The sequence below is a fragment of the Dermacentor andersoni genome, chromosome 4, assembly GCF_023375885.2.
Source record: "Dermacentor andersoni chromosome 4, qqDerAnde1_hic_scaffold, whole genome shotgun sequence".
NCBI lineage: Eukaryota > Metazoa > Arthropoda > Arachnida > Ixodida > Ixodidae > Dermacentor > Dermacentor andersoni.
Window position 1 is genome coordinate 149709651 of NC_092817.1, and position 27587 is coordinate 149737237.

Genomic DNA, 27587 nt, shown 5'->3' on the forward strand with positions numbered 1-27587 from the left:
AAATATTATTGAAGTAGCTTATTATAACGTTAAATGCATTTCTCGACTTTCAATAATGCATACACTGCCAGGATCAGAGGACGGGTCCGAATTATCCGATTTTCTGAATTAATGTGGGTTGAATTAACGAGGCTTTATTGTAATTCCAGAATGTCAAATCAACTAGGTTGCATGCTGCTATGGTTCGTGAGTGTCATGGCCGATCCTGTGTGTGTCTCTGTACGTGTGTGCAGGTGGCAGAGGAGCTCAACACTGGCCGCAGTGCGTACCAGTGTGCAGCGCACTACTCATCCCGACTCGTGACACGCCACAACATGGGCCTGTTTTCAAAGGAGGAGAACCACCGACTGCAGCAGCTTATCCACGTCTGCACTGAGGGTGACGACATCTCCTGGGCACAGGTTTGTCTCGTAGAATGCACAGGTGCACCCTCCATAAATGTAGTTTTTTATGTTGTGTGCTGAATTTCACACATTGTGGCTGAAGTAGCATGTCGATGGAAGCTCAAAAGCAGATGCAAAGTGTGCTTATTAAAGGCCAACTGCGACGAAATTATGGACCTTGTAGAAAGCCCTGTTTCAGATAATTTAGACATACAGTAGCCTCTGTGGAAAGTTTCATGCTTGAAATGCAAGGGGGCGCTTCACAACACGCTTGCAAAAATCGATGTTTTTCATGCCGAAACTGAAAAGAAATGCTGTTACCAGTCACCGGAAGTGACATACTTTGGAGACTAGAGAACCAGTGCCCGGGCCCTCTGCTTCCCTTACTTTGCTAGCTGCTTCGTGCGCTGTGCCAACACCGTTGCGTGCCCACGATGTTCTTATAATACGAAGTATTCTCCGAGTCCAGCCGGTTTTCCCTGTCTGGTTGTCTGCATTCAACAGCAGAGCCTTGACGCGTTTTACCTTTGCTCAAAAAAGAACGCATTGGGTTGGCCAAGCTAAAGGCGCAGATATGGTCCGGCTTAACACAGACGTGATCCACGCTTGGTGCAGTTACACTACATTGGCTAAACATCGGCGCAAATTGTACGCACTACTGTGAAGTGTGGCTGGCGTGGGAATAGAGCATGTCCTATCGCACGCCGGAGCTGCTGGATCAGGGCGCATTATGCGCTAGCTTGGCTGACCAGCAGCATGCTGGTTCACTGAAGCGAGTGTGTTACGTTTGCGCCTTAGACAAACAAAGAAACGCTCGCTTGCTGCACACTTGTGCACTTGTGCTGTGGCAACAACTGATCGCCGCACTGCTGCAGGTCACATTTAAAGCGCAGGGTAAAATTTTAGTGATCTTAGCGTCTCTGGCATGATGTATCCAACTTCACCGGCCGCCACCTGGCACACTGGAAATGCCAGATTCATCGACTGATCAGACAACTACCGCCATCTGTAGCAAAGGATAAGTATATATAGCTGAGGCTTGCCATGGCCGGGCTAGAGGGGCTCGGTGCTAATGTGCATAAACTTGCGGCCAGAAAGATCCGTTCAAACTTGCCCTAGTCAGCATTCTGTACTGCACAGCCATCACTCGTGTTTGACTACATGTTCAAGCACCCGACAGCCATGCAATGCATCAGCATTCTTGCAACAGCTCAACTAACGAGTGCAACAGGGAGAACGCATGCCGAGAGAGATGCCTGTCAACTCGCAAATGATGAGCGAGTAATGTGTCTGGCTACTAGGTGCAACTGAGAGATTAACAGTTGCGTACTGTTCTTCAATATTTAGCCCAAGTGAAATTTCGTTGTAGTTGGCCATTAATGGAAAGAAGAGGGCACGCATCAATCTGCCATTCTCTCGGTTCAACCTTGAACGCTTTTCCTCGCCTGCACAGCGTATGGTGCTTGGGCACGGTAAGATCTTATCCTGATGGGAATAGGGTCTTGCTGCTATGCTTTGGCAGCTGCTCTCTGTTGTGTGGCACATGATTTACAGAGGTGCGTTCACAAGCAGTCGCATGTAATTCCACCATTTGACCATGTTCGCCCTCAGAAATTTTAACGCGATAGTGTTAAGGAGCCGGTGTCGTCGGTGTCGGCGGCGTTGGCCGTGAGCGATAAATCCCGGCAGGCACTTCATAAATAAAAAACAACTTGCAAGGTGGGCTGGGTGGGAATCGAACTAGGGTCTCCAAAGTGTGAGTCGGAGACGCTACCACTCAGCCACGAGTTCGATGGTTCAAAGCGGTACAAAAGCGCCTCTAGTGAATGCGGTGTTGCCTTATAAACGTGCTGCAGAAAGTTATACTGCGGTGTATATCGGTAATTATGAGCATGTAACTTACAGAAGTCACAGTTACACGAGTGGCAAAGTACGTTTCTGCTACATTTCTTTTGCGCTCGGCGCACACATAGAGCCATCTTGCGGCAAACACAGAAGACCCCCTCCTCGCAATGTGCGGCGCTGCCCCGACACATGGCCTGCCACTCGCCCGCTTTTCCCCTTTGGGCCGTGCGGGGACCGGTGTGAGGATGCCCCATTACAATTGCGTTTAATAAGTTTTCTCGCTCTCTCCCCTTCCAGCTTCCAGCGTGCGTCACTCGAACCCTCGTGTTTAGGCGACGCGGCTCCTCTTTCCGCTCATAGCACGATTCGTAGGTGCAGCGTCCGATGTGGGACACCTCTGACGTGTTCGCTGCGTCGTAGCGCGTCTGGTGGGAAAGCGTCCCCTGCGATGTGTACCGAGCTGCTTCCGAGGAGTCGTGCGTCTGCGTGGTGCTCTCAAGCGAGATAGAAGACAATCCCATCGAGGCATCAGCCCCATGATCACGTCGGCCTTCATGGCGCGTCGCAGCCCGGCTGTCCGTGCCGATCACGGCGTTTGGCTCACGTAGGTAGTTTCTGCTTCCGGGACACCGAGTTCTTTGGTTTGTTCTGCTTGCTTAGGCGCACGCTTCGTTGCCGCGCCGAACGCTGCGTTGCTCGGCGCTCACTGCGTGATTGGGTGAGTCCGATGCGGGGCGCCTCATAAGGGATCGCTGCGCCGTAGCGCATTGTCTTACACCCCTTGGCGGGTCGAGAGTAACGCTATCGCGTTCCACTCTTGAAGGCGAAGCTTAAGCATCCTACAATTTTTCATTTACATTTACATTTAAACCTCCATATAACTAAGTCACAAAAATCAGCACTTCGTTATATAGAAATTTCGTTATATTGAAATTCAACCTTTTATGCAATAAGTACAGTCACTGACAGATTTTTCTTACTTAGAATGAGGCGTAAAATTTTCTGAATTATTGGGCAATCGAAGAAAAATATTAACTTCAATAAAAAAATTATCATTTGGTCATATTTGAGAGTCATTGACCAAGGATACAGTTTCATGCCGAGTCAATGATATTTTCACATCGGCGGTGCGAAGCAAAGCCTGCAAAGCTTTTGTGGAAACTCCGCTGGCCGTGGCTGATAAGTGTTGCCCGCAGTGGGACGAGGCTATCATAAAGAGCGCAGGTGGAGGGGAACAAACACTTTGTCTGCCTCTCACTTTGGTGCGTCTCTGAAACTCGAGGTTACGTGACCTCCAGCACTCAATGCATGGAAAGACAGTGCACATGAAGCCATGGCTATCTCAGCTAGCCCAGTCTTTGCTCCAGACTCAGATTTCCTCCAAGATAGTTGTGCATGAGCTGCATATGACAGCTATGTCAAGCCGAAGCCGTACTTGAGGAAGAGACGCGTGCTCACCTTCCCTCCACTTCTCCCCCCTCCCCCCAGTGCGTGTTATCATATTACTACACACTTGCTCCCTCTCCTTGCTTATTATGGCGCGCATCAAGCCGTTGTCCTTCTTGACTTACCCTCGCACGCTTTCCCTCGCACCCACAACTTATGGGGCAAGGTAAGATCGGATTGCACTTGAACTTTATGCGGAATATGATGGCACGAGCATCCTGCTGCTACTCTGCTTTGCTTCAGGCCCTGCACTCTGTCGTGCGGCGTGCAATTTGAGAAGTGCAAATGCAAGCACCGGCATGTAATTCAACCATTTGATCATCTGTGTCTGTGGCAGTTTCCATTTTTCTCCTTGGCATACCTTCGTAGCAGGAGTGAAATTTCGTTATATTGAAGTCGTGCATAAACACACTTCGTTATGTTGAGGCTCAAAATGCATGGTGTTCTATCGAAAAAGATATAGTAAGAAGTTAAATACCTTGTTATATCATGAATTTTATTATATTGAAGTTATATTGAGGTTTAACTGTATAAAACATGTCATCAAAAATTACCCACCAACGGTAAGTGGAATACAGTGAAATCTCATTAATTTAAACTGGCTTAGTTCAAACTGACGCTTTAGTCCTGACAAAATTATGTGTGTTTCAGTGTGTGAAAATGCCTTGTAAATAGAACAACTGCGATGGCAGCTGTGCTCTCAGTAGCGCACCAACTCACACGGCGGTGCTTGCGACCCGGCAGTGCGGCCATGTGCCAGCTGCTGCTCCAGTCTCTTGTTGCAGGTGCCGTATCTTGGTGAATATAACCTGCGCCAAAAATTCAGAAAAAGTCAACAGTGAAGTCGGGTTGCACGTCATATGCAAATTTTTCCTTAGGGTGTTGACCTCACAGCAGTGAAAATTTTGCTCAAAACTGTGGCTTCACGGCAGCACATGCTTTATTGCCGAGAAGCCACACTTTCAGAACTCGTCACTTGTGTGTCGGCTCGGTGCACATGAGCTTCCTAATGCAGTGCTGCACGTAAGTCATTAAGTCTTCATTAAGTCTTCATTAAGCTTCCTTTAATTCAAACAAATTTTCTGGCCCCTTCAAGTTTGAATTATCAAGATTTGACTGTAGCATTAAAGTCGCCAATCATCTCTGAAGGGTGGATGCATCGTCAATTTTTTTTTCTTATTCACTTGTCAACGGGTTACTCACCATCAGGCTTGTTTGATGTTGTGCGCTGCTCTTGGCCCAGCTTAGTCAGTGGTGCCTTCGTCGGCCAATTTTCTTTGTTGGGTAGACCTTGATCGTGGTTTCTGGCTACGCCTTTGCCACAGTTGCTGGTTCTTGCAGGTGACGCACTTCATGGGCAGCCGGTCCATGAGGCAGGTGATGAACCACTACAAACGGTCCATGCACCCCAAGATGCTACATGGTCCCTGGGCCGTCGAGGAAGATATCATGCTGCTCATGGCCATGAAAATCTACGGAGAGGGCGGCTGGCCAAAGGTAGGTCTCTCTTTGTGCAGGAGGCAGTGCTGGATACTTTGCAGGATTGCCAGTGGCCTTGTTTCTGCCAATGCTATCTAGAGGGAAATCAAGCACCACCATCTGTGTGAGGAGAGACATGCGTTAATTTTGATCCCTATTGTGTACGTGTGCTCCCAAATTTACGGTACCGACAGTACAAACTTGGTGAATGCCCCTCGTTGTTGCTCAACCCATCGCTAACTGTTGTGGTTTAATCAAGAAATCGTTTCACATTATTATATAAAAGAATCTCAATTTTACATGCTGTTTACTAAAAAGCAAACCATTGTGACAGATAAAATGCTGCTAGCAAAATGTGCCTTCGACGTGTAGTGTTTACCTCCCCAACAAATATGCCAGCCTGAAGTCACCACTTCTTAGCATTCGCATGCGTGCAAAAGCATAGCAGTGCCAGATCTCCCCCCAAGTAATTATGAAAAACTCTATGGCAAGGGCCATGCCGGCAGCTTGGTGTGCACTGTTTTTTGGTTGCACAGCCAAGAGCATGTCACATGCTTGCTGGGTGGCTTTCTCTGGATGGCCCCATGTTTAGTTAGTTGTCAAATGCTTGTCTTACTCGAGCTGTAATTTCACAGACTAAAGTGCACTTGTTCTGGCATCCCCGCATACTCTACAGGACCATTGTGTTTTGGACAAAATAAATATGCGTCGTGCCCCAAATGTTGAAGTTGTGCTCAATGGAAGTAAAAAATAATAATTGAATTGTGAGGTTTTACGTGCCAAAATCGCAATCTGATTATGACCCGCTGCATAGTGAGGGACTTTGAATTAATTTTTACCACCTGGTGTTCTTTAACTTGCGCTTTGCTCCCATCAAAATGCGGCTGCGGCAGCCAGGATTGAACCCATCTCTTTGAACTCAGCAGTGCAATACCATAGCCACTAAAGCTACCATGGGGGTGTCAACGGAAGCAGCCACATCTCTTGTGCTAGGATGATTTCTGGACTTTCAAAGTGCTGTTTAGATATTAGAGCACAACTCTTAGGCGCCTATTCCTGTGGCGACCATCAGTGTAACCGAGCAGACGCATGCAGCGGATGAAAGAGCAAATGCAGAGCACAGCGGGCGATGAAAAATGCAGTGCGAGAAAGGAGGAAAGTGGAGGAGGAGAGTGCAGTGGAAGCGTGAGGTGAGAAGCGGAGGAAAGTATGGCGAAAAACATCAGAAGAAAAGTGCAGTGCCTTGCAAGAGGTGCACTGCGGCGACGATGGCTACGAGATGCCGCCAGAGTAGGGCGCGTCGTCTGGGAGGTCTGTCTGCGGTGGCTTGCCTGTGAATCAAGCCCACGCATCGCCCGCATCCGCCTCTCGTGACCACCCGATTAGCGAGGCAATTGCGCCACGCTTCGCTCCGTTTGCAACATGCTGCATGAGGCAGATTGTCCACGCCAGCCAATATATGGCGAATTGAAAACATGTATAGAGCTGCACTCAAATTTAGCATCACAAAGTATCGTAATCGTCAGTAATTTTTTTCCAACGAGAACTCCCCGCATGTCGCCATAGTGGCCTCTTAAACTGTTGGGAACTCACATGATGCTCTCTAAAAAGCACTGCAGAAACTGCAGCACATGCTTTTGTATTCGCACGTAACAGGCTAGAAAGGAGTTGCTTTCTCCCTGCCAACGAAAAGTATATATAGCTACTGGGCATGGGACCGATGCCAAAACACTGCAGTAAGCTTAAACGACAGACATGCCTGTAGCAGTAAAGTTCCTAAACATTAAAGACCACCATGTTCTAGCTATATCAGGTGGAAGTTTGCAAGCATCATATCGCACCATATAACTTTATTTCCTTAACCCTTTAACTGGCAGCTCAACAATATTGTTGACCGTTCAAAAATATTTGCAAACACTAGACAAAATGAAATATTGGTCTGTGCCTTTCAATTTACCTTAATTTATGTACGTGCTCAACAGTGGTGGTAGTCACAAGAATGTTGATCGTGAGCAGCAGCAGATGTTTTGGTGACAAAATCCGAAGACCTCATCTATATTGTCTTAGTGGACGTGGTGGTCATATTATCACTAGTGTGAAATTTTTTTCCTTTGTTGTAGAAAGCAATTTTTTTTTCTTCATAGAGGTGCATCCCGAAAACACACATTTACCTTGTCAAAGCAAGCACCAAACACAAGTTTTGGACCATACATTCGCCTCTAACCATCTGGTCAACAATATTTTTGACCAACTTTATCTCACCTCGTTTTCAGAGAAACCCTTTCATATTTCATTTGGTATGTATTTGAACAATATCAAGAAGGAATAAAGCAATAAAAGCATTTCAGATCAAGTCTTTCTTGCCAATTAAAAGGTTAAAGACCCCGTTTAGGCGGAGACACAGGTCTTCTGGGCCAACAAACTCGCCAAAAAATACTTTTTGCGTGGTGGGGGGTTGGGGGGGAATACAACACAAATGTAACATAACAAACACAACAAGTAGGTAAATATAGAAGTGGTATACAGCAAGTTTGATTTGAAGCTTGAACAACAAAAGGATAATTTTTTTGGCTAGTAGTCAAGAGAGGTCGACTTATAGAACATTATAGAAGTGTGGCAGTTTGGGCGAGTTGGTATGTCATTACTTTTTTAGGCTTGTAGCGCAGCTCAGAAAGAGCAAAAAGGAAGGTGGAAGGGGTAATGAAAAAGTTTTGTGTTGTTTATTGTTTTCCACTCAAGTGTGGAAAACATTACGTTGGTCAAGCTGGCCGATGTCTGAATGACAGGCTGCACAAACATGGTTACAATGCTAAGAATTGTATTAACAGCTGGGGGGTTTCTTGCGCAGCACTGCAAAACGTGTGGTTGTGAACCTGTCTTATAGGAATGCGTTATTCTAGGTTGTAGTCGTAATCAGCTCACAAGAGAAATCATCGAAGCAAAGGCTATCATAGGTCTGGGCCATGCATGTGTAAGCTCACCTTCATTATCATTATCAAGCAATGAATTGGTGTATCTCTGACTGCAGCCACAGGCTGTCTGAATGTGTTTTCACATTGTTACTATCAGTTTTGTTGCTAGGTTTTGTGTAATCTCTTGATGTCACATGGTTCGCCGAGTGTATAAGTAGCCTTCTGTGTCACGAAATAAACCATCAATTGGAAGTTAGCACTCACTCTGTTCTCCGTTCCCCTTCATTACCCTTTCCACCTTCCTTCTTGCTCTTTCTGAGCTGCTCTACGAGCCTAAAAAAGTCTTGAGTTATAGAGATCACCTAGTTTTCAAGGAAGGTGGAATTTAAATCTGCGGTGAGCAACCATTGGCCAGTTAGTGTATGTGTGCCTAGAAAGCAAAACAAGAAAGCCCAAGCATTTAGGTTGACTTTCAGGGCTGTAATGCAATGAAAATCTTTGTGGCTTGTTCACTGCACGACGCAGAAATGGCGCTTGGGGTATATAAATAAATTATTTTATGATCTACCTGCCATCTTCTCATTTCACATTTTACAAATTTCATGTCGGCATGAGTGAGTCAAAGTGAAAGTCCACAGCAGTGTTTAGAGAGTTTAATTATGAAGGAGTATAATACTAGCAGTTGAATCTGTACCAACTAAACCCAGCTCACTACTCTGTTTTAATCATAGGAGCTGTACATTGTTTTGCCTTGAGAACTTTTTAACTCTAGTTCCTGTCTCAAGATGCAGGAGCGGAGAAATTGTTTTGTTTGGGGTCCTCTATACTAACTTTAGGGAGGTTCTTACATTCATGCCTTTCTTTTTGTCCCTGCTCTTCTTCCCATCTTTACTTCCCCTTTCCCCTCCCCTAGTAAAGGATAGCAAACCGGAGGCTTTAACTCTGGTTAACCTCCCTGCCTTTCTCTCATTTGCATCTCACTCTCTCTCTCTTTGTTACTTTCTTAGAAAGTAGTTCCAATCTCCAATCTGTTGGGAGAATTTTTTGAAAAATGTTTTAAGGTTTTGTGAGAAAGGAATGAAATATTAAGTTTGACACTCTAGCTTGGCAATAAAAACCAATATAATGCTGTTTACTACATCTGTTTGGTTGTGTAAATCAACCAAATTGATACATTATACATCACTCTGAATTATATGCCAATAATTTGGCAATTGGACTTTGCAAAACTCGCATTAACAATAGCGATTTCGCGCAAGCTGCACAACCAACAGGCGCAGTCTACAGACTCTTGAGATATGTTTTTGGTGCGGAGTTGAGACATTGTAAATGTTGCGCTTAAATCCTTTGCCTCATTTTACCATTCCTGGCCATAAATAAAAATTTTGCACTGCACAATTCATGTCCTTAAAATGCAGCTTTCTCTCTTAAGTATGATAGATGCTTGATAAATGCCTACTAATGAAAGCATTATGAAAGCATTACACATTTTGCATGCATTTGAATGGAAAAACTGGAGTTGCGAAGCTTGCTGTGCCAAACATGCTGCCATTGTTTTTGCCATCCTTTTAGTAGCAGCTGACCAATGTGGTGACGATGGTTGCAGGTGGCAACCCTACTTCCTTGCCGTACAGCTGGCCAGTGCAGGGACCACTACAAGGATCATTTTGCTCCCAGGATTATGTCGGGAGTGTACACTCCTGATGAGGACTACTGCCTGTTGCAGTTGGTGCGGAAACATGGAGTCGCCCAGTGGTCCAAGGTGAGCTCCAAGAGCAGATTCCTCTTAAAAGGCACGTCCGAATTGAGACGTACAGTGTCCAGAGCAGTGCAGAATCCCATTCAGCAGCAGTGAAAAATTTCGTTGGAAAGGCCCTCTTCGCGCCAATCGTTTCCAGACTGATTTCTGCCGCCTGAGTCCCTCGTGGGCCAATCAGAATGCGAGTAAGCAACTGAGTCGTCCCTCATGGCAGCCTACAAATGATGCCAACTGCATTCAAGCTCAGGATCTCACAGTCATCTCAAAAGGATGTTGTCAAGTCATGGGACAGCGGAGATGTTAATAGAGGCTGTGAGAATATACCTGGTTCTGTTCAACAAGCACCGCACCAAGCACCAGTATTATGTCATGAAGGATGAGCTGTCATGAAAGCTAAAATCATGCTAACTTGGTGTGAGTTCAGGAAACTGCATAAAAGTGGGGAAGCAGATGACTGCGTGGGTGTGTAATTTAGTGCAAACTCCGCACATTGCTTGTAAAATATTCTGCGCTGTCCTATTTTTCACCCTGCTTCGAGAGCTGGTAATAGCTCAGGCAACATAAAGAGCAGGCAACAGTATTTTCGTGGCAGGAACTTCCACTCCCCTCTAGACAGTGAATGTCCCAGTTTGAACTGAGCGATAAAGGGGGATGGAGGGTGGGGAGCCTAAAATCAAGATTTCCCCCGAAAATAAGCATTTCCCATTTTTTAAGGTTTTTGATTGCTCTCTGCACTATAAAAAGGAAGAAAATTATCTTAGTTTCAATTCACGAGGGTGCATGCTTGTTGTCAGAAGCACCCGTGAACGCTAGTAACGCCGTCGCGAAGTCTTAGAGAAACGGTACATGGAATGAATGCCCCCGTTGAAAGAACGTTCTTTGGGCTTTTTAGCCATAAGAGACCTATCAAGGCTACAGCGCAGTGGCAAAAAGTATTTTAGGTCGTGACAAATCTAGATTGACTGGCAGACCAAAACTAGAACTCTGTTTGATGGAAAGAGAACAACAACAAAAAAAAGTACTAATAAATCGAGGCAAGTTTGGATTGACTGGCAAAGTGATACAGAAAGTGGGACTCGGGAATCGATCAGATTACGATTGGTAAATGCCAGAATTACAACCAGCACGAAGCCTTGCTTGATGCTGGCAAGTTTTCAGAGCCATGACCATTGTCTAGCTTTCAGCAGAGACATTGCAAAAGAGTTTGTGCCTCTATACAACAAGCTTAATAAGCCAGAGCTCCTTGCATTATGCTCTAGGAGACTGACACAAAACACAAGTAAACCGTTCAATGTGTTAGTCGTTCAATGGTCATTCATTCAGTCATTCAATGCTAGACTGACAGCCTTTGTAGCAAAGCTCTCACATGCAGTCCCTTCTGTGTAAGAAAAATTTGTCAATAACAGTACTCAATTTAGCAACTTTAAGTGGCACATACATAAAATCAAATATTTTCTGCGGTGACAGAGCCTGGAAAGGAAAGACACTACATGACAGATGACAAGTTTCTGATGTTGCTGCAACATCCTTTCTGCCACAGGTGTCCCGAGAATGCGATCTACATCCGCCGCCAAGGTATGTGAGTAATGGTGCTGGCTAACATTCCCAGGGTTCTACTAGGAAACACAAATACACAAAAAATTGGATAGGGAAACGGCGCCGCGGTAGCTTAATTAGTAGAGCATCGCACACGAAATGCGAAGGTTGTGGGATCGTTCCCCACCTGCGGCAAGTTGTTTTTTCATCCGCTTTCATTTCCGTAAATTTGTCCTTTCTTTATTCCATTTATCAAGCACAAGTAATTTCCCCTATGTTGTCCTTGGTGTCAGTGTTTGTTGGCTTCTTATACAAAGGTGCGACTTATAGACTGGAAAATACAATATACCTCACAGGATGCAGTTTTCATTTCTGCCTTCAGCACTTTCTAAAGACCAACAAATCAACAGCTGGCACCTGATTATGTGGAAACAAAAGTGCTAGTTTAAGATTATCAGTGATCCCTTGCTCGAAAGAGCATTAAACCACTGATCTCTCAATTCGTGAATTTCATGAGAGCAGCCACGTGAATTGATTATTTATTACAGTGCACTTGAATCCTACACGTAAACGAAACAAGAAACATCGAAGTATTAAACAAGAAGGCGACAATAAGCTTTGACTGCATCAGGCAAAAGGTTCAGTCTCGTGCTACACTAGTTTTCGTAGGTATAAAATACATTACTGTGGGCTACAAGTGCTCGCGCTCATCAATAGGATGCAAAACAAATAGGACGCCGCTGACAGTTTCAGATTCAACATGCGCGCTCCAATATGCCGCACGCAGCGAAAACGCGTGAATAAAATGCGGCATCAGCCCATATCAGCCTGCACAATGCTGGACAGTGTCTTCCATTTCCAACATGCCAAGCTGCATGCAGGTGGCACGGCGGTCAGGAATCTTGCTGCCTATACTTTGTTTTATACTTAGCAGGCAATGCTATGTTGCCAGGCAAGTGACACAGTCATAGAGGTCCTATTCTGCGAGCTTCGCAGTGCACTTGTTTTCGATCTGCGAAGCTTTTTGCAATATAACTACTTTATGTTTGTAGTACTACAAGTAGAACTTGTGGACGTAAGGTTATGTCGAATCGTATATTATTTGGGCACCTTCGTGCTTCTAGCATGCGACACAATAGGCTTTGATTGCAAGGGGTGTGCTGTTTGGCAGTTCGTCACAAAAAAGTGTAACTCTGCTCATTTGGTGGTAAGTAGGTTCAGATTTGTAACTCTTTCTATGTAATAATATTTATTTTGTGGCATAAAAGTACGAAACCTAACATTACATTGAATTATGTGATGCGCACCTATGTCTTCTTTTTATGTGTGACACACTACTCTTTGCTCGCAAATACGAGCGGTAAGAGAAGCCTCTCTAGCCTTTGTCGCTTTGCCTGCTGCGTAAGAAATGGGGTGTAGCGAACTAGGGCATGGGTGGCCAAGAGCAGGAACCACGTCACGGAAGAAAGCCTTGGTTGTGGCTGCCATCCTTGGCTTCAATGCTACCCCTTAGGTCGACTGGCCCTCTTGGTGCAGGTGGCAGAGGGGATGCCCTGGCGGACCGCCGATTCGTCCCTGGCGCGTTACCGGCAGCTAAGCGAGACACTGGGCACCAAGCACCCAACCGTGGCCGACCTGCAGCGCACCCAGCCAGACCTTGCAGTCCCTGTGAGTGCAGCAAAGCGTGCCCGCTTTATGGGCCTGCAAAGACGCCAGGAGGTGTTCCGACGCATCATCCACCGGCTTTGCACCCCAAGGCTGAGGCATGCTGCACTGCTGATAGCCAAGGTAACCACACTGCTGCAAGTAGGCTGGCCAATGCCCCAGTGTGGCGTGCTAGCCAAGGGCAGATTGTTAATGCATTAGGATTCTTTAGGTACTTCACACACTTTTCAAGTGATATCTATCTGGTTGTTTGTATATTTGTATCTGTTTTCCCGCCTACCTGGGTCACTGGGTAGTCCGTGGTTGGATGGGTAGTGTATCGGGCTGCTGTGCTGAGGTAACAGGGCTTGAAACCAACCATCGGACCAACTTGTGTCGCTGAGTATGCGACAGTGTGTACATGCATGCTGCTCGTCAATGATCCTCTTTCCTGCTGACATGGGTCACTGTAGAGGCAAGACCGGGTAAGTGCAGCTGTTCAAAAAAACTCTTTGACGCTGATGCCGGGCACTGGGTTTGTGCCACATGGTATGTTGTACTGGTCTTCTAAGAATGTCTTTGATGCAGACTTGGGTAACTAGGTAGGTGCGGTTGGGAATCTGCTGCCTCTACAGTGATGAAAAGATCCCTTAAATTTATTTGATGCTGTGCAGAAACGAACCCGCATCACAAGGGTTCCTCAAGGACAGCGAGATGCATTTAGCAGGCTGTGCCGCAAGTGCGCTGGGTATGTGCCGCTTTTCAGTGAGCGCTTTCACGCCAACTCTTTAACGAGCTGCGCCATTAATGCACTCTGTAAGTGACGCTCTTCGGTGAACCTCTCGCCAACTTGGGTCACTGTGCACGTGTCAGTGTGCAGCAAGCAAGGGAATAATCCTCAGCGTTTGCATGCACTGGCGTGCCACGTTTCTCGTCTTGGAGGCCATGGGCGAACTTCTCGGCAGTGCCACTAGATGCCGTCCATACCAGCTCGCCCATTTTTCACTTCTGATTAAGTTTAACTTCTAGTGCAAGGGGCTCTCTTCGGCATCTTAACTCCTGATTCGGCGTTGTGTCTTGTCTCTTCTCGTGCCTTTGCTTTTGTCCTAGTAGCTCGCACTCTGAGTTAGCCGTACACTAGATGCCAACTTGGAGCAATGCATGTGTGCCACTAGGAATGTGCTGCTCTACAATGGCAAAAGAGATCCCTTAAATTTCTGCGATGCTGAGTGGCACCGAAGCCGCGTCACAAGGGTTTCCCTAGGACAGCAACCCAATATATTAGCAAGCTGCGTCACAAATTCACTGCACATATTACACTTTTCAACGAATGCCTTTCACATAAACACTTTAGTGAGCTGCGCCATGAACGCACTCGGTATGTGCTGCTTTTCAAGGAACCTCTCGCTAAGTTGGGTCACTGAGTGTGCGGCAAGCGAGGAGTCCGCAGGCACTGGCATGCCAAACTTCTTGTCTCCAAGGCTACGCGAGGACTTCTCAGGAGTGCCACTAGGTGGTGCGGCATGTCCCGAAAGAAGCGAAAACACTGCAGAAGGCACCCGGACACCGACCGAACTTCAGCAGACGACAGGTGCGAGTCCGTGCCCTGACGTCACGCGAGTGGCGCTCGCAGGGCCCCTGTAGTTTGTTCTCCGGGCTAATAGCGCTTACGAGCTGCCTTTGTAAGCTTTTTGAGAAAGGGATCCATTGCCGTCTCATACATTTTCTAGAGTCCAGCAAAATGCTTGACCCATTTCGATATGGCTTTAGGGAAGGACGATCTACAACCGACCATCTTGTGCGCATGTGCGCGTCGAAGCAAACATTCGCAATACCTCGTTCTTATCCATGTTTCTTGATATGGAAAAGGCGTACGATACAACTTGGTGGTACAGAATTCTGCACGACCTGTCGGTGCTGGGCATCCGCGGCAACGTGTTAAACATTATTGAAAGCTACCTACACAACCGTACATTTCGGGTAAAAGTAGGTCATGCTCTGTTGCGTACATTCATTCAGGAAACTGGGGTACCCCAGGGTGTCGTACTCAGTTGCACTTTTTTTGCCATTAAAATTAACACACTTTGTACATCATTACCAGCATATATTTTTATTCTGTCTATGTAGACGACATGCTAATAGGTTTCAAATCTTGCAACCTTACAGTGTGTAAGAGACAGGTACAGCAGGGCTTAAACAAGGTGTCCAAGTGAGCAGGCCAAAATGTATTTAAAATCAACCCCCCCGAAAGTTCTTGTGTTCACATTACAAGAAAGAGAGGCCTGGTTCCAAACCCTTTTGTAGAACTGTGCAGACAACAAATACCTGTCAGCAAAGAGCAAAAGTTTCTAGGCGTTACATGACTCCAGGCTTACTTTCGTTCCCCACATAAAATGTCTTAAAGCAAAATGCCTAAAAACAATGAACTTACTTAAAATCCTATCCCACACAACATGGGGTAGTGACAGGAAGTGTTTATTGAATCTTTACAGGAGCCTAATTCGGTCACGATTGGACTATGGTGCCGCGGTATATCACTCTGCCGCCCCAAGCGCGCTAAAGATGTTGACCTCGTCCACCATCTGGGTATCCACCTGGCCACTGGCGCATTAGAGCAAACCCTGTCGAAAGTCTATACGTAGAGTCAGATGAGTGGTCACTCCATTTTCAGAGAACATGCATCAGCTTCACTTATTTTCTCAGAGTGAACTCTAGTAAGGAACATCAGTATTTTATAACCGTTAGCGACTTGACGCTGTGGGGTTGCGCGACCCTCGCGCCTCCCCTGATGTTTTTCCCGCATAGCGCGTCTCCTGTAGTGCGGCTTCGCCGCACACGCGGCGGTCCGAGTGGTACAGGCGCAGTCCGAGAGATGGCGCTAGTGTTGCGCGGCTGCGGGGTTACCCTCGGCGGGAGAGACAAGGCGCGCTCTCTTGGGTTGGAGACAGCAAGCAGCACGGACGTGCCGTGCCGCGGGTGGAGCGACCCTTTTTCCCGGCGGGTCGGGCGCACGGCGTGGACGTCCCACGCGCGCGCGGCGACCCATGCTTCTGCGAGACCGCCTCGCGTGGTGGCCTTCGAGCGCGCCTCCGTTGGCGTGACCGAACACGCGAACGACCAGGCGTTGGGATCCAGCATGGGGCGAACATATTCGCTCGCTCGCGGTGAGTCGGACTTCTAGATTTGTCGCGCGCCCATCGGCATGTTTTGGGGATATGAACTCGGCTAGCAGGCATTGATCTATGAAAGGTGCAATAAATGCCCTTGTGACTGTTTGCACTACTGTGTTGTCGTTCCTTTGTACCCAAGAGTACGGAGGAGAACCCCATATCTCCCACATCTGGCGCCCAACGTGGGGCTCTTGGGGCATCGGACGATAATTTTAAGTGTTGCTTCGTTCAAGACCTTTGTTTGAACCGAAGCGTAGGCCTAGCGTGGATTTTGATCGCTAGCGTCGGCGGCGTGCTTTCTTGAGCGAGGCGACGGTGGCTGTAGTGTGTTTGAACTTATCAGCATGCTAAGCCTTTTCGCAAGTGTTTTTTTTTTAATGACATTCGTCGGTACGAGAGCCACGTGGTCTGCATCCTGGGAGAGCGAGGCTGAGTGCCCGCGGAGCAGTGGCAAGCCTGAAGCGAGTGAGTACGGAAGCCTCGTGGGTGGTCCGAATTTCTTATGTAAATAGCTTGTTCTATCTCTTTGACTCGGGTGAAGTCGCGGCTCTGGGAGCCGGGTGGCCGCGGGCCACGGGTGCCACGACGGGCTGACTGGTATTGCGGCCTGGCACCGGGCGCTCCGACACCGTCTGGGACGGTGGGCGCCGTCAACTCGGATGCTGTGTGCACCGAGCGGAGTAGGACCACCTCACAGAGCTAACGTCTCCTCGCGGCTGCCTGTTTTGCGCCCATTTTGGGTGTTGTTTTTGGATGCCGGTTGTTGTCAGAGTAGCGACGATTTAGGCCTAAGGCTTTACGAAGCTGCCTGTCGCACGTGGAGGGACACAACCTGGTGGACCGTGGCGTTGAGGCGTTGCAATTTGCTTCCCTCATTCTATTTAGCCTCGCACGAATTGAAATTACTCGTTCGGCTCAAGGAAGCGAGCTTCGTTCACGTGAACTTAGCATCTGAGTAGCTGCCCGATCTTTTGCTAGCCGAGTTGAACATCGTACCACGTGGGCGATGCGCATGCAGAATTCCTCTCCCTTGCACTACTGTAGTGTTTGCCGAGTGTGTTGAGTTTACGCAGCGTGATTGGAGTCACCCCTGGCTTGCTGTCACCTGCACATGGTCTGCGCTGCTGCCCGGAGTACGATCGAGTCACCCCGGGCGATGGTGATGCTGTGGCCAGTTCGGCGCAGCGACTTCGGCGGCCTCCTGCATCCAGCTCACAACCCTCGGCGGCGGACAAAGGAGCCAGCGGTCACCGACAGCTACGGCGGCTCTTGCCAGCAGGGCGCGTCGGCGCGAGCGACGCTTGCTCGTACCGACTGCTGCGTCGTCGTCTCCGGAGTCCTGGCCTGGGATCGTGCCGTCGAGTCGCAAAGCTGCTGCTGTGACCGGCGGACGCCAGCGGTGTACCCAAGGACAGTCGGCTCGCATGTTATGGACAGCTTGTGGACATTTCCCCGGCGCGGCCACTGTTGCATGTACCACCTTGTTCGCGAAGCACGTGTTGATGTTAGACCGTGTCACATGTTTCGCCGGAATAAGAAGTGATTTAAGGTTGGGGGGATGTGGGGTTGCGCGACCCTCGCGCCTCCCCTGATGTTTTTCCCGCATAGCGCGTCTCCTGTAGTGCGGCCTGTACCACTCGGCGGTCCGAGTGGTACAGGCGCAGTCCGAGAGATGGCGCTAGTGTTGCGCGGCTGCGGGGTTACCCTCGGCGGGAGAGACAAGGCGCGCTCTCTTGGGTTGGAGACAGCAAGCAGCACGGACGTGCCGTGCCGCGGGTGGAGCGACCCTTTTTCCCGGCGGGTCGGGCGAACGGCGTGGACGTCCCACGCGCGCGCGGCGACCCATGCTTCTGCGAGACCGCCTCGCGTGGCGGCCTTCGAGCGCGCCTCCGTTGGCGTGACCGAACACGCGAACGACCAGGCGTTGGGATCCAGCATGGGGCGAACATATTCGCTCGCTCGCGGTGAGTCGGACTTCTAGATTTGTCGCGCGCCCATCGGCATGTTTTGTGGATAGCCACTCGGCTAGCAGGCATTGATCTATGAAAGGTGCAATAAATGCCCTTGTGACTGTTTGCACTACTGTGTTGTCGTTCCTTTGTCCCAAGAGTACGGAGGAGAACCCCGTATCTCCCACAACGCATGCTACAATTTTTCGTAACAGACCCTCTATGACGCTACCTTTCTCACTGCGTGTGAGAAAACTTAGCGAAGAAATGGGTGCCTCAATTCACGACTTTAGTATAGCATCGCCCTGTCAGATCTCTGTGTCATCGCACATGTATGTTTTGTAATTGCTTAGCTAGATGGCGCACCCCCCTTCTGTCATGTGACAAGCTTGGACCAATCGGGAGGTGCCATCTAGCAGGTGAAGCCTTTATAAGTAATAAACAGCCGCAGGTCGGCGGAGTCTTCGTTCCGGTTTTCATCGGGAGCAGTTAGCTCCGTGTCTCCTTCACTGCGCCGGCGCTAGCCGCGCGTTCGCCCGTCGGGGCCCCCCGCTTGCCTGCCGCTGCCGACACAACATCTTTTGGCGACGAGGATGGGATTCCCGCAGCGGTTCCGACCGAAGCCCCGGGACACCAACGAGCTTCGTAAGTGAAGCGACCCTTCCCGTGTCCGCACGGCAGGCAAACGCCGCCGACGCACTCGGCGTCGCGAGGCTTCCGAGCCTAGGCCTACTCGCCCCTTTGTTCTTGCCCCATTCCTGCGGCGAGCTCCGGCTTGCCTCCTGCACGCTACCCGGCATGGCTTTTACTGCGAACCTTCCCGTTTTTCTTGAAGTGCCCGGCCCACCGTTAATCCCTTGATATCGCTGGAAAAAAATTTTTCAGGCCCACCTCGAAGCGGCCGGCGGTGGCGACTGGACGGACGCGCGACGAGCGTCCGCGCTCGTCAGCGCTCTCGGGCGTGAGGGACAACGAAAGTACTTTGCAGACGAGGAGCAGGAAGCAGCAAGGCAGTTAACCAGCGCAGCGTCAGCTTCAAGCGAAGCAGCAAGGCAGTCGACCGGCGCAGCGTCAACGTCAAGTGATGCGGTCCCGCCAGCGTCAGAGTTCCAGAAACTCTTGCAGCGGCTTGACCGGCTGTTCGCCGCGTCAACAAATGTTCTGGCGGAGAGGCACGAATTCACCAGTCGAAGGCAGTTCGAGGGAGAAGGATTCCTGGAATTCGTGACCGCATTGAAGGAGAAGGCGGTACAGTGCAACTTCGGCACAGCCTACAACGAGCGCGTCCGAGACCAGATAATACATGGCGTAGCGAACGTCAGCGTTCGCGAAAAGTTGCTGGCTCATGGCGAAACCCTGTCCCTGGACAAGGCAGAAGAAATTGGACGCTCGTTAGAAGCCTTGCATCGAGCGAACCGCGCGTTCGGCTCCGAAAATGTACGAAGAATCGAGGCATCTCAACTTGGCGTTCCGTCGACGGGCCAAGATGGCAGACTTCTTCCAGGGAGCCGCCAAGATGGTCGACGTAGTCCGGGAGGCCATGAAGATGGCCGACTTCTTCCGAGAAGCCGCCGAGACGACCGACTTCTTCCGAGAAGCCGCCGAGACCGCGGCCTTCTTCCGAGAAGCCGCCGAGACCGCGGCCTTCTTCCGAGAGGCCGCCGAGACCGCGGCCTTCTTCCGAGAGGCCGCCGAGACGACGGACATTTCGCACATGGCTTCTCCGGGAACCGTGGTGCATGCGACCGGTGTGGCAGCACGAAGCATATTGCAACGTACAGGAATTGTCCAGCAAGAAACCGGCGGTGCAACGCCTGCCACACGTTGGGCCATTTTGCATCAGTATGCCGAAAAACCCGTACTGTTCAACACGTCTCCTCCGCAGAGACGCTGTCTTCAACTTCCGCAGGGCAGCCGTCCGCGTCTGTCTTGACGGTAAGCGCTTTTGAAACTAAAAAAGATTTGGAAGTTCCAGTCGTAGTGAACGGCGTCTCCATGCGACTGCCGGTGGATACGGGAGCGTCTGTCTCAATGATGACGGTCGAAGATTTTGGAAAGCACTTTGGTCGACAGCACAGACTGTCACAAACAGAGGACTTGAAAAATTTCTACAAGCAACGCATCGACATTCAAGGCCTGTTTCAAGCCACTGTCCAGTTTTTCCAAAGATCATGCTCCGTCACGTTCCACGTAACGACTACAGGAACATCACTGCTGGGTTTAGACGCCATCCAACGCTTGGGCATACAGATCGACGGTACGTCGCTGACATGTCGTCTACCATCGCTTCCTTCAGTACAGAGCCCCACAAGTGTGCCTCCGGGTTTTGATCACCTTTCTAGTGACGAGTTGGGTCTCGTCAACAACTTTGTGCACCGAATTCATCGGCAGCAAGATGCGAAACCAGTATCTTCAAAGTTGCGCCGACTACCCCTGGCCCTCCGTGACCAGGTGACACATGAATTGCGACGTCTCGAGGACTGCGACGTCATCGAGCGCGTCGAGGCTACTGAGTGGGTGTCTCCACTCGTGGTGGTGCGCAAGAAGGATGGAACCATGCGGCTCTGTGTAGATCTACGAGAACAGGACAGTCTTGTGTCTCAAGTGCAAGAAAGGGTCTTGCAGAAACAGTGGCAGACTAAACAGTACGTAGACAAATGTAGAGGTGCTCGGGCAACTCGTATCAAGGTGGGAGACACCGTCAGAATAAGATTTAACAGAAAAGGATTTTTTAAGTACAGTAAACCTCGTAAAGTCAAGGCCCAGATAGGACCATCTACTTTTCTACTCAGTGATGGGAAGACGTGGCATGTGTCTAAGTTAACCGTAGTGAGGAAGGATCCAGCAGGTAGTACAATGTGTACAAGTGATAGAAACTTTTTGTACTCTTATTCAAACTTGGATAGTCATTCCGATGACTTGTCTGTAGTGACATCGTCCTTTCATAGGCATCAGTTAAGTAGTTCGTCTGACTGTATCACTTCAGAGTCTGCACAGTCACCAGTCGTCTGTGATTCCGTGGGGGAATCGGTAGCCTCCCAGGACTTGCTGGAACTTCGAGAGGAGCCTCCTGGGCAACCCTCTCCAGCTTTGAGCGATAACCACATTCAATTGTCCAACCAGGGGGAGGGAAATAGTAGTGGGACGACTGGGTCTTTGAAGTCGACCGATACGCGTCGCAACCCCCAAAGTTCTTCTGAGGTACGCACGCGTCCTCATCGTGACAGAAAACGGCCTCCGTGGCTCGATGATTTTGTTTATGTAGTGTAGAGTGTATTTCCGTCTTCGAAATGCCACGGCTAAGGGCCTCGTTGTGACATTTAGCAGACAGTCCACATGTTTCATTAACACAGGTATAAAATGTGCTCCTTGTTGCGGTGCAGTGAGTTTTGTGCGTGTTCTTTGTCAGACTTAGTGACTGCCTGTGTTTTGGTGCCCAAGACTGGTGCACGTGTATGTGAACTTGGGCAGCGATGGATTGAATTTGTTGTGGACTTAAGTGCATGCCTTGTGTGCATCTGGTGCACGCGTGTGTGACCGTGGGGCGGAACGAACTGAAATTGCCTTTGGACTTAAGTGCGCGTCATGTGTGCGCGTTTCACCGTATGCTTACTTTGTTTCCAGGGGGGGATGATTTAGTATAGCATCGCCCTGTCAGATCTCTGTGTCATCGCACATGTATGTTTTGTAATTGCTTAGCTAGATGGCGCACCCCCCTTCTGTCATGTGACAAGCTTGGACCAATCGGGAGGTGCCATCTAGCAGGTGAAGCCTTTATAAGTAATAAACAGCCGCAGGTCGGCGGAGTCTTCGTTCCGGTTTTCATCGGGAGCAGTTAGCTCCGTGTCTCCTTCACTGCGCCGGCGCTAGCCGCGCGTTCGCCCGTCGGGGCCCCCCGCTTGCCTGCCGCTGCCGACACAACAACGACCATCGCCTAATGCCTCCAGGTAAACCATTGCCACCCTGAGAGTGGCAGGTGATAGAATGTGACGTATCCTTTGTAGAGGTCACAAAGCATGCTCCTGAGCTCGAAATTGCTATGCATTTACGTGAACTTCAATCAAAGTACCCTTGCTCAAAATCTGTTGTTGGTCCCTCTTTTTCTAAATCTGACGTGTTGAACCCCCTAACAAGTATCTTCACTGCAGAAGCTTATGCAGTACTGTCTGCGGTAAAACATATAAAGAAGTTAAAACTTGACAGAGAAATAATATTCACAGACTCGTTAAGTCTTGTAAAAGTGTTAATTTTTTTACAAAAGCACACAAATCCTGTCTTCAATAGACTTTACTCACTCTTATGCAACATTTATCACATAGACATGTAGTAATATGCTGGGTACCTGGCCATAGAGGCATTGGGGGTAATGTACTAGCTGTCAAAATGGCCACATCACTCACATCGCTAGCTATTATTCCTACGGCTGCTGTCCCTGTCACAGATCTGAAGCCCTTCTTACGAAACTGCAAAACTGCAAAGCCGCTAGCAACGCTTATAGGATGCGGAAACAAAGAATAAGCTTCATTTGATTAAGCCACAGTTAGGTTTCTGGCCCCCAAAAACGCAAACACGACGAACTAAGGTCCTATTCTGTCGACTCAGGATAGGACACACCTGTAGCAACCATAATTTTTTTTCTGACTGGAAATGAGCCTCCAATCGGTGGTAGATGTAGTGAGAGGCTGACCATCCTCCACGTCCTCCTGGAGTCTGTGGAAGCCGAAGCTGAGATAAAGAGACATTTTCCTCTTATATATTGCCAGTACAGTGCATTTGGCAGGCATTCTGAGATCATGAACAGCAGGTTGCCATTATCACTCAAGAGAAAAGTGTATAACAGCTGTGTCTTACCAGTACTCACCTACGGGGCAGAAACCTGGAGGCTTACGAAAATGGTTCTACTTAAATTGAGGACGATGCAACGAGCTATGGAAAGGAGAATGATGGATGTAACGTTAAGGGATAATAAGGGAGCAGATTGGGTGAGGGAACAAATGCGAGTTAATGACGTCTTAGTTGAAATCAAGAAAACGAAATGGGCATGGGCAGGGCATGTAATGAGTATGGAAGATAACCGATGGTCATTAAGGGTTATGGACTGGATTCCAAGCGAAGGGAAGCGTAGCAGGGGGCGGCAGAAAATTGGGTGGGCGGATGAGATTAAGAAGTTTACAGGGACAACATGGCCACAATTAGCACATGGCCGGGGTAGTTGGAGAAGTATGGGAGAGGCCTTTGCCCTGCAGTGGGCATAACCAGGCTGATGATGATGATGATGATGATGATCAAAAACTAAACAGGGCCAAATGTGGCTGTGACACTGCATATTGATGATGATGATATTGATGATGATGATAATGATGATATTGCCAGTAGTACACCCCTCTCCATCTCGCAATGCTTCTTGGTGCAGAACCGTTCTTCGACACCAAAGCAGTTCTTGGGTTTTTGAATGAAGTCGAATTGCATGTTTTTAGCCTCATAAATTCATAGGACATCCTTTTTCCAGAGGATGCCACTGTGATTGGAGTTTTGTATAGCACATGCCTCCAGGCCCTTGCATCTCAAAGACTCTGTTAAGGCAGTAGTGCTTCTTGCAAATGTTTATCTATGACACATTTTACTATATCGTCATTATTTCACAATGTATCTTTCAGGTCCATTGTACAGCTCCTTAACCATTGGCATAATTTTATCTCGTATAGGTTTTATGCACTTTACAGCGACTGTTCTTTAGGCCCCTTTACAGCCATGTAACATCTACCTCTCGTTACTCCTTGGTCACATTTGGCCGTTGCGCCACAAAGCACCACATTCATCATCATCATCACCAGTAAGTACTATTCCAATTTCTATGCAGGTTATGCTTCTACTTGAACCATGAGCCAGCTTGAATCTGTCCTCTTCATAATTATTTTGCAGTGAGATAGGCAGGAACGATAGTGTTTTGAAATTATGTCTACCTCCAATGCTTCCAATAGTACTTCTTCACTTCTGTAGGCACTTTTCAGTTTAACATCAACCGAATTCATGACTCTTTCATTTTGACCTCCTCCGAACAAGCCTATCGAGTCTTTATTTTTCCTCTAACTTTACAGCCAAGTTTCTCAGACAAGCTTTTCCAAATGAATGATCTTTGGTTGGCAGTATCCAGTAGAATGTGACTATTAACGTGATTGCTTTCTATCTTCCGCCAAATAATTGCAGTCTATAGAAACGCTTGGTGAGATGTTCATAAGCTGGCAAGTAGAAGTTTTCTCTTCCTGAGTTTACTTTCACCAGGAGTAGCTGCTGCTTACGCTCAGTTCTGTTGCCGTAGCTTTCTTTCCTTTCTGTCCACAATTCCTTTCTGCACTCTACTTGATCATCTCTGTATTTCATCAAACGCCTAAGAGTATCTTCTAGATGTGAAGCCACATTCTGATCATTTGTTGAAGATCTACTTACCACTTTTCTCTTTGTTTTAACTGGAATCCAATGTATGTATCCACTGGCAAAGCTCTTTTCAGGATCCGAAGCAACATCGATGTATAGGACTTGCTCTTCAAGCCTAGGGATTCCAATCGATACATGTGCATTTGCACCTTTTGTGACAGCTTTATTAAACCGTCTTGGTCGTTGCAGCTTGCTACTGTATTCAAGTTAGTTAGTGCTTTCATTTGATCTTCTACCAGCACATCATCTTCTCCGTACTGCCGCTTGAATAGATCAATGGCTTTCCCATGGTTGCTGTCGGAAAATTGTAGTTCCTCCACGGCAGCTGCCGCTTTCCCAGTAAGCTATGATGAAATGTTCGTGAATTTCTTATTTTTGTTCAAGTAGGTTCTTTTGTGTACAGCTGTTTCAAATTGCTGCCAAAATCTTTGCCATTTCATTTTATCCCTGTCAAACTTCATTATTTCTAGCTTTGGTAGCTTCACTATTGTTGCTTAGTGCAGTTGCCCAGCTTCGTCATTAACGTTGTGTTGCTCCCTCGCTGTTTCCCGCACTTCTTGCCAAGAACGATATGTGTTGATGCTGTGCACTTATTCTATTTAACTGCTTGTACGTAGTGGCTTTCGCAAACTCTGAGCCAGCTGTTTCGGGTGTTATGAACTGCTCTGTCTGCTTTCCTTAGCGAATCTGCTATACCTTTAGTCTTCAGATTTATTACAGTAATGTGGTACCGTTTAATAGGTGCAGAATAAATAGCATGGTAGGGTGTACTAAAGTTAAACTGTCCGGGGGGGGGGGGAAAGGGGGGGGGGGGACACCTTAATAAAAAATATTAATATTATTAAATTTTCACATGCAGCAGTCAGTTGCTTACAGTTATTATACATAATTTAAACAGAGCTTTTTATACAATGAAGCATCGGTCTAATTCAGAAATGACATTAGCATAATTACTCTGCTAAAAAAAAAGACATAAAGAGAGAGAGAGAGAAAAAAAGAAACCAATAAAGATAAGTAGAACAACAAGATGTGTTGTAACAATTAACCAGGTATATTTTCTAACAATAATTTTTTCAGTAAAAAAGAAAACGAATGCCATGGGGAATGTGATTTGAATTCACATGAAATGCTATTCCAGTTTGATATCCTGGCAAAAAAGGCGATTTGTTTCCTATACATAGTTAGTTCTAACTTTTGGGAGTAGTAGGCTTTGCTGCTCTGCAAATCTGGTTTTATTAGTATTGGTAAGGTTTTCACCAGTGAAACCTTCAACAGTTACCTCTTTGTGTAGAAGACGAAAAATGAAGATTGGTAGCTTATAGCAAAACTCATAGAGAGGAAGGACATTTAAATACTTAAGGAAGGGAATTGCGCTAAAGTTGCGCTTTTTTAGCTCAATTCCCTTCCTTAAGTATGTACGACCGACTCGCCCAACAACGTGCTCTCCGAAGGACATTTAAATGTTTATATGTGGGAGGAGAATGGCATATAAATGGGCTAAATGTCATAAGTCTTACAGCCTCATTCTGTAAGGGCTGAAGGGGTTTCAGATGTGTGTTACATGTTGCCCCAAGATGATACGCAATGAGAAAGATGACTATGAATGTAGGCATAATATAATGACAAAGTAATGTGGGAGTCAAAGTAGAAACATGTTTGATAACTACATGAATTCTGAAAAAATCTTTTTGAAGAAGTGGTATGACATGAAGTTAAAATATTAGGTGCCTATGAAGGGTTACACCAGGAAACTTGCTACTAGTAGACAGAGGTCTTTCACTTGGCGTAATTGTCAAGCGAAACTGCTAAGCTAGAGCTTATGCGTAACTGGGGAGAATGTAATACCATAAATGGGGTCTTAGGAGGATTAATATGCAACAATTTGCTTTGCACCAGGACTGGACATTGTGAAAGTTGGGTTGAGTTTAAAATTGTGGGATTTATTGACAGCAAAAATTGAGGATCAATATCTGGCTGGCTGTCAGCGATATCGCTTCAGTATCTTGATTCTCCTCCAGTTTCTTTTCAGCATTGCTCACTGGGTTTGTTATTTGCATCCTCGGCATCTTTTGCTTCTTCGAAATCATCTCTCCGTTCATCTTGAATGACTGAGGAAACTGCTGGTCACTTACAGATTTTAGCAGCGAGATGTCATCCATGTCTTGGTTGCTCTCTGTCTCTGTGTCGCTCCTTGCTGTGAATGTTCCATCTCACTGCCAACTGTTTGCTCCTAGGCCTCCTCTTCACCTTCTCCGTCATCCTTGTATTCCGTGGCCACTCGGAAGAGGAGTAGCCACAATCCTGGTCATGGCACCATGTCGCAGAAACGAGACGAGACAGCTATGTTCGATGTGAATGAAATCAAGATTCCTCTTTTTTGTTTTATTACTTTTACTGCAGGCACCCTTGGTACCTGCAGTCTTATTTCTCATCCTGCTTGCTCCTATCAGTTTCGAGAACATGGTCAAAGCTAGAAAGAACACGAAGGTACCGGTCAGCCATTTGTCGTGTTGCCTCTTTGTTGTGTCTGTAAGTTTACACTGTACGCTACAGTAATCACGTTGTGTGTGCATGTGGAGAAATGCTTGTTCTTAGACAGCAGCGTGCTCTTGGCTGCAGGGTCAGGAGAAGGACCTGGATCGGGAGACGTGCCTGATGTTTTACCGGAAGATGCTGCGGCAGTACCAGACAGGCTGCACACAAAGTCACCCTCAGAGGCAGGCCCATGCGCTGAACAAGGCGATCTCCCAGTACGCGCAGACTGGGCACCGACCGACAGTGCCCAACCTGGCTGCATACGAGCACCAGGAGTGGCAAGCTGTGGCCAACGGTATGCGCTGTTAGTTCGCTTGTAATGTATCTCAACCTTCATTTTAAAGTATGTTACATGCAAATACTCGGAACGGAGAGAGACCGTATGACCAGCTTTAATAAGAGCACCAAACACTACAAATTGGAAAGGACCCATTTCCCCCAGCACACTCCTCGCTAAGTAGACGGCAAGTGATGGCATGGCACCTGTTACAGAT

The 27587-nt window shown here is 47.8% G+C and overlaps 2 protein-coding genes across 3 annotated transcripts in view; both read left to right on the plus strand.

Moving 5' to 3' along the window:
- The window catches only part of LOC126537914 (snRNA-activating protein complex subunit 4-like), an 87082-nt gene that overhangs the window by 45205 nt on the left and 14290 nt on the right, over positions 1-27587 (plus strand). For both annotated transcript variants that reach the window (XM_055074527.2, XM_050185019.3), the window contains exons 6-10: positions 234-401; positions 5016-5171; positions 9672-9827; positions 12897-13148; positions 27178-27388. In XM_055074527.2, coding sequence (XP_054930502.1) covers positions 234-401; positions 5016-5171; positions 9672-9827; positions 12897-13148; positions 27178-27388 — 943 coding nt within the window. The remainder of the gene's footprint in view (positions 1-233; positions 402-5015; positions 5172-9671; positions 9828-12896; positions 13149-27177; positions 27389-27587) is intronic.
- On the plus strand, positions 13443-21948 carry LOC140217054 (uncharacterized). Its single transcript, XM_072287477.1, has 4 exons — positions 13443-13489; positions 14402-14595; positions 18575-18768; positions 19009-21948. Exons 1-4 carry the CDS (start codon positions 13443-13445, stop codon positions 21391-21393), a joined length of 2820 nt encoding a protein of 939 aa, XP_072143578.1. The 3' UTR covers positions 21394-21948.

Excerpts from the sequence above, each read along its gene's own strand:
- LOC140217054 (XM_072287477.1), top strand. The coding sequence starts at position 13,443 with ATGATCCTCTTTCCTGCTGACATGGGTCACTGTAGAGGCAAGACCGG. Across the intron at positions 14,596-18,574 it reads CGAACTTCAGCAGACGACAG|GTCGGCGGAGTCTTCGTTCC; the intron begins GTGCGAGTCCGT and ends AAACAGCCGCAG. Across the intron at positions 18,769-19,008 it reads CCGGGACACCAACGAGCTTC|GCCCACCTCGAAGCGGCCGG; the intron begins GTAAGTGAAGCG and ends AAAATTTTTCAG.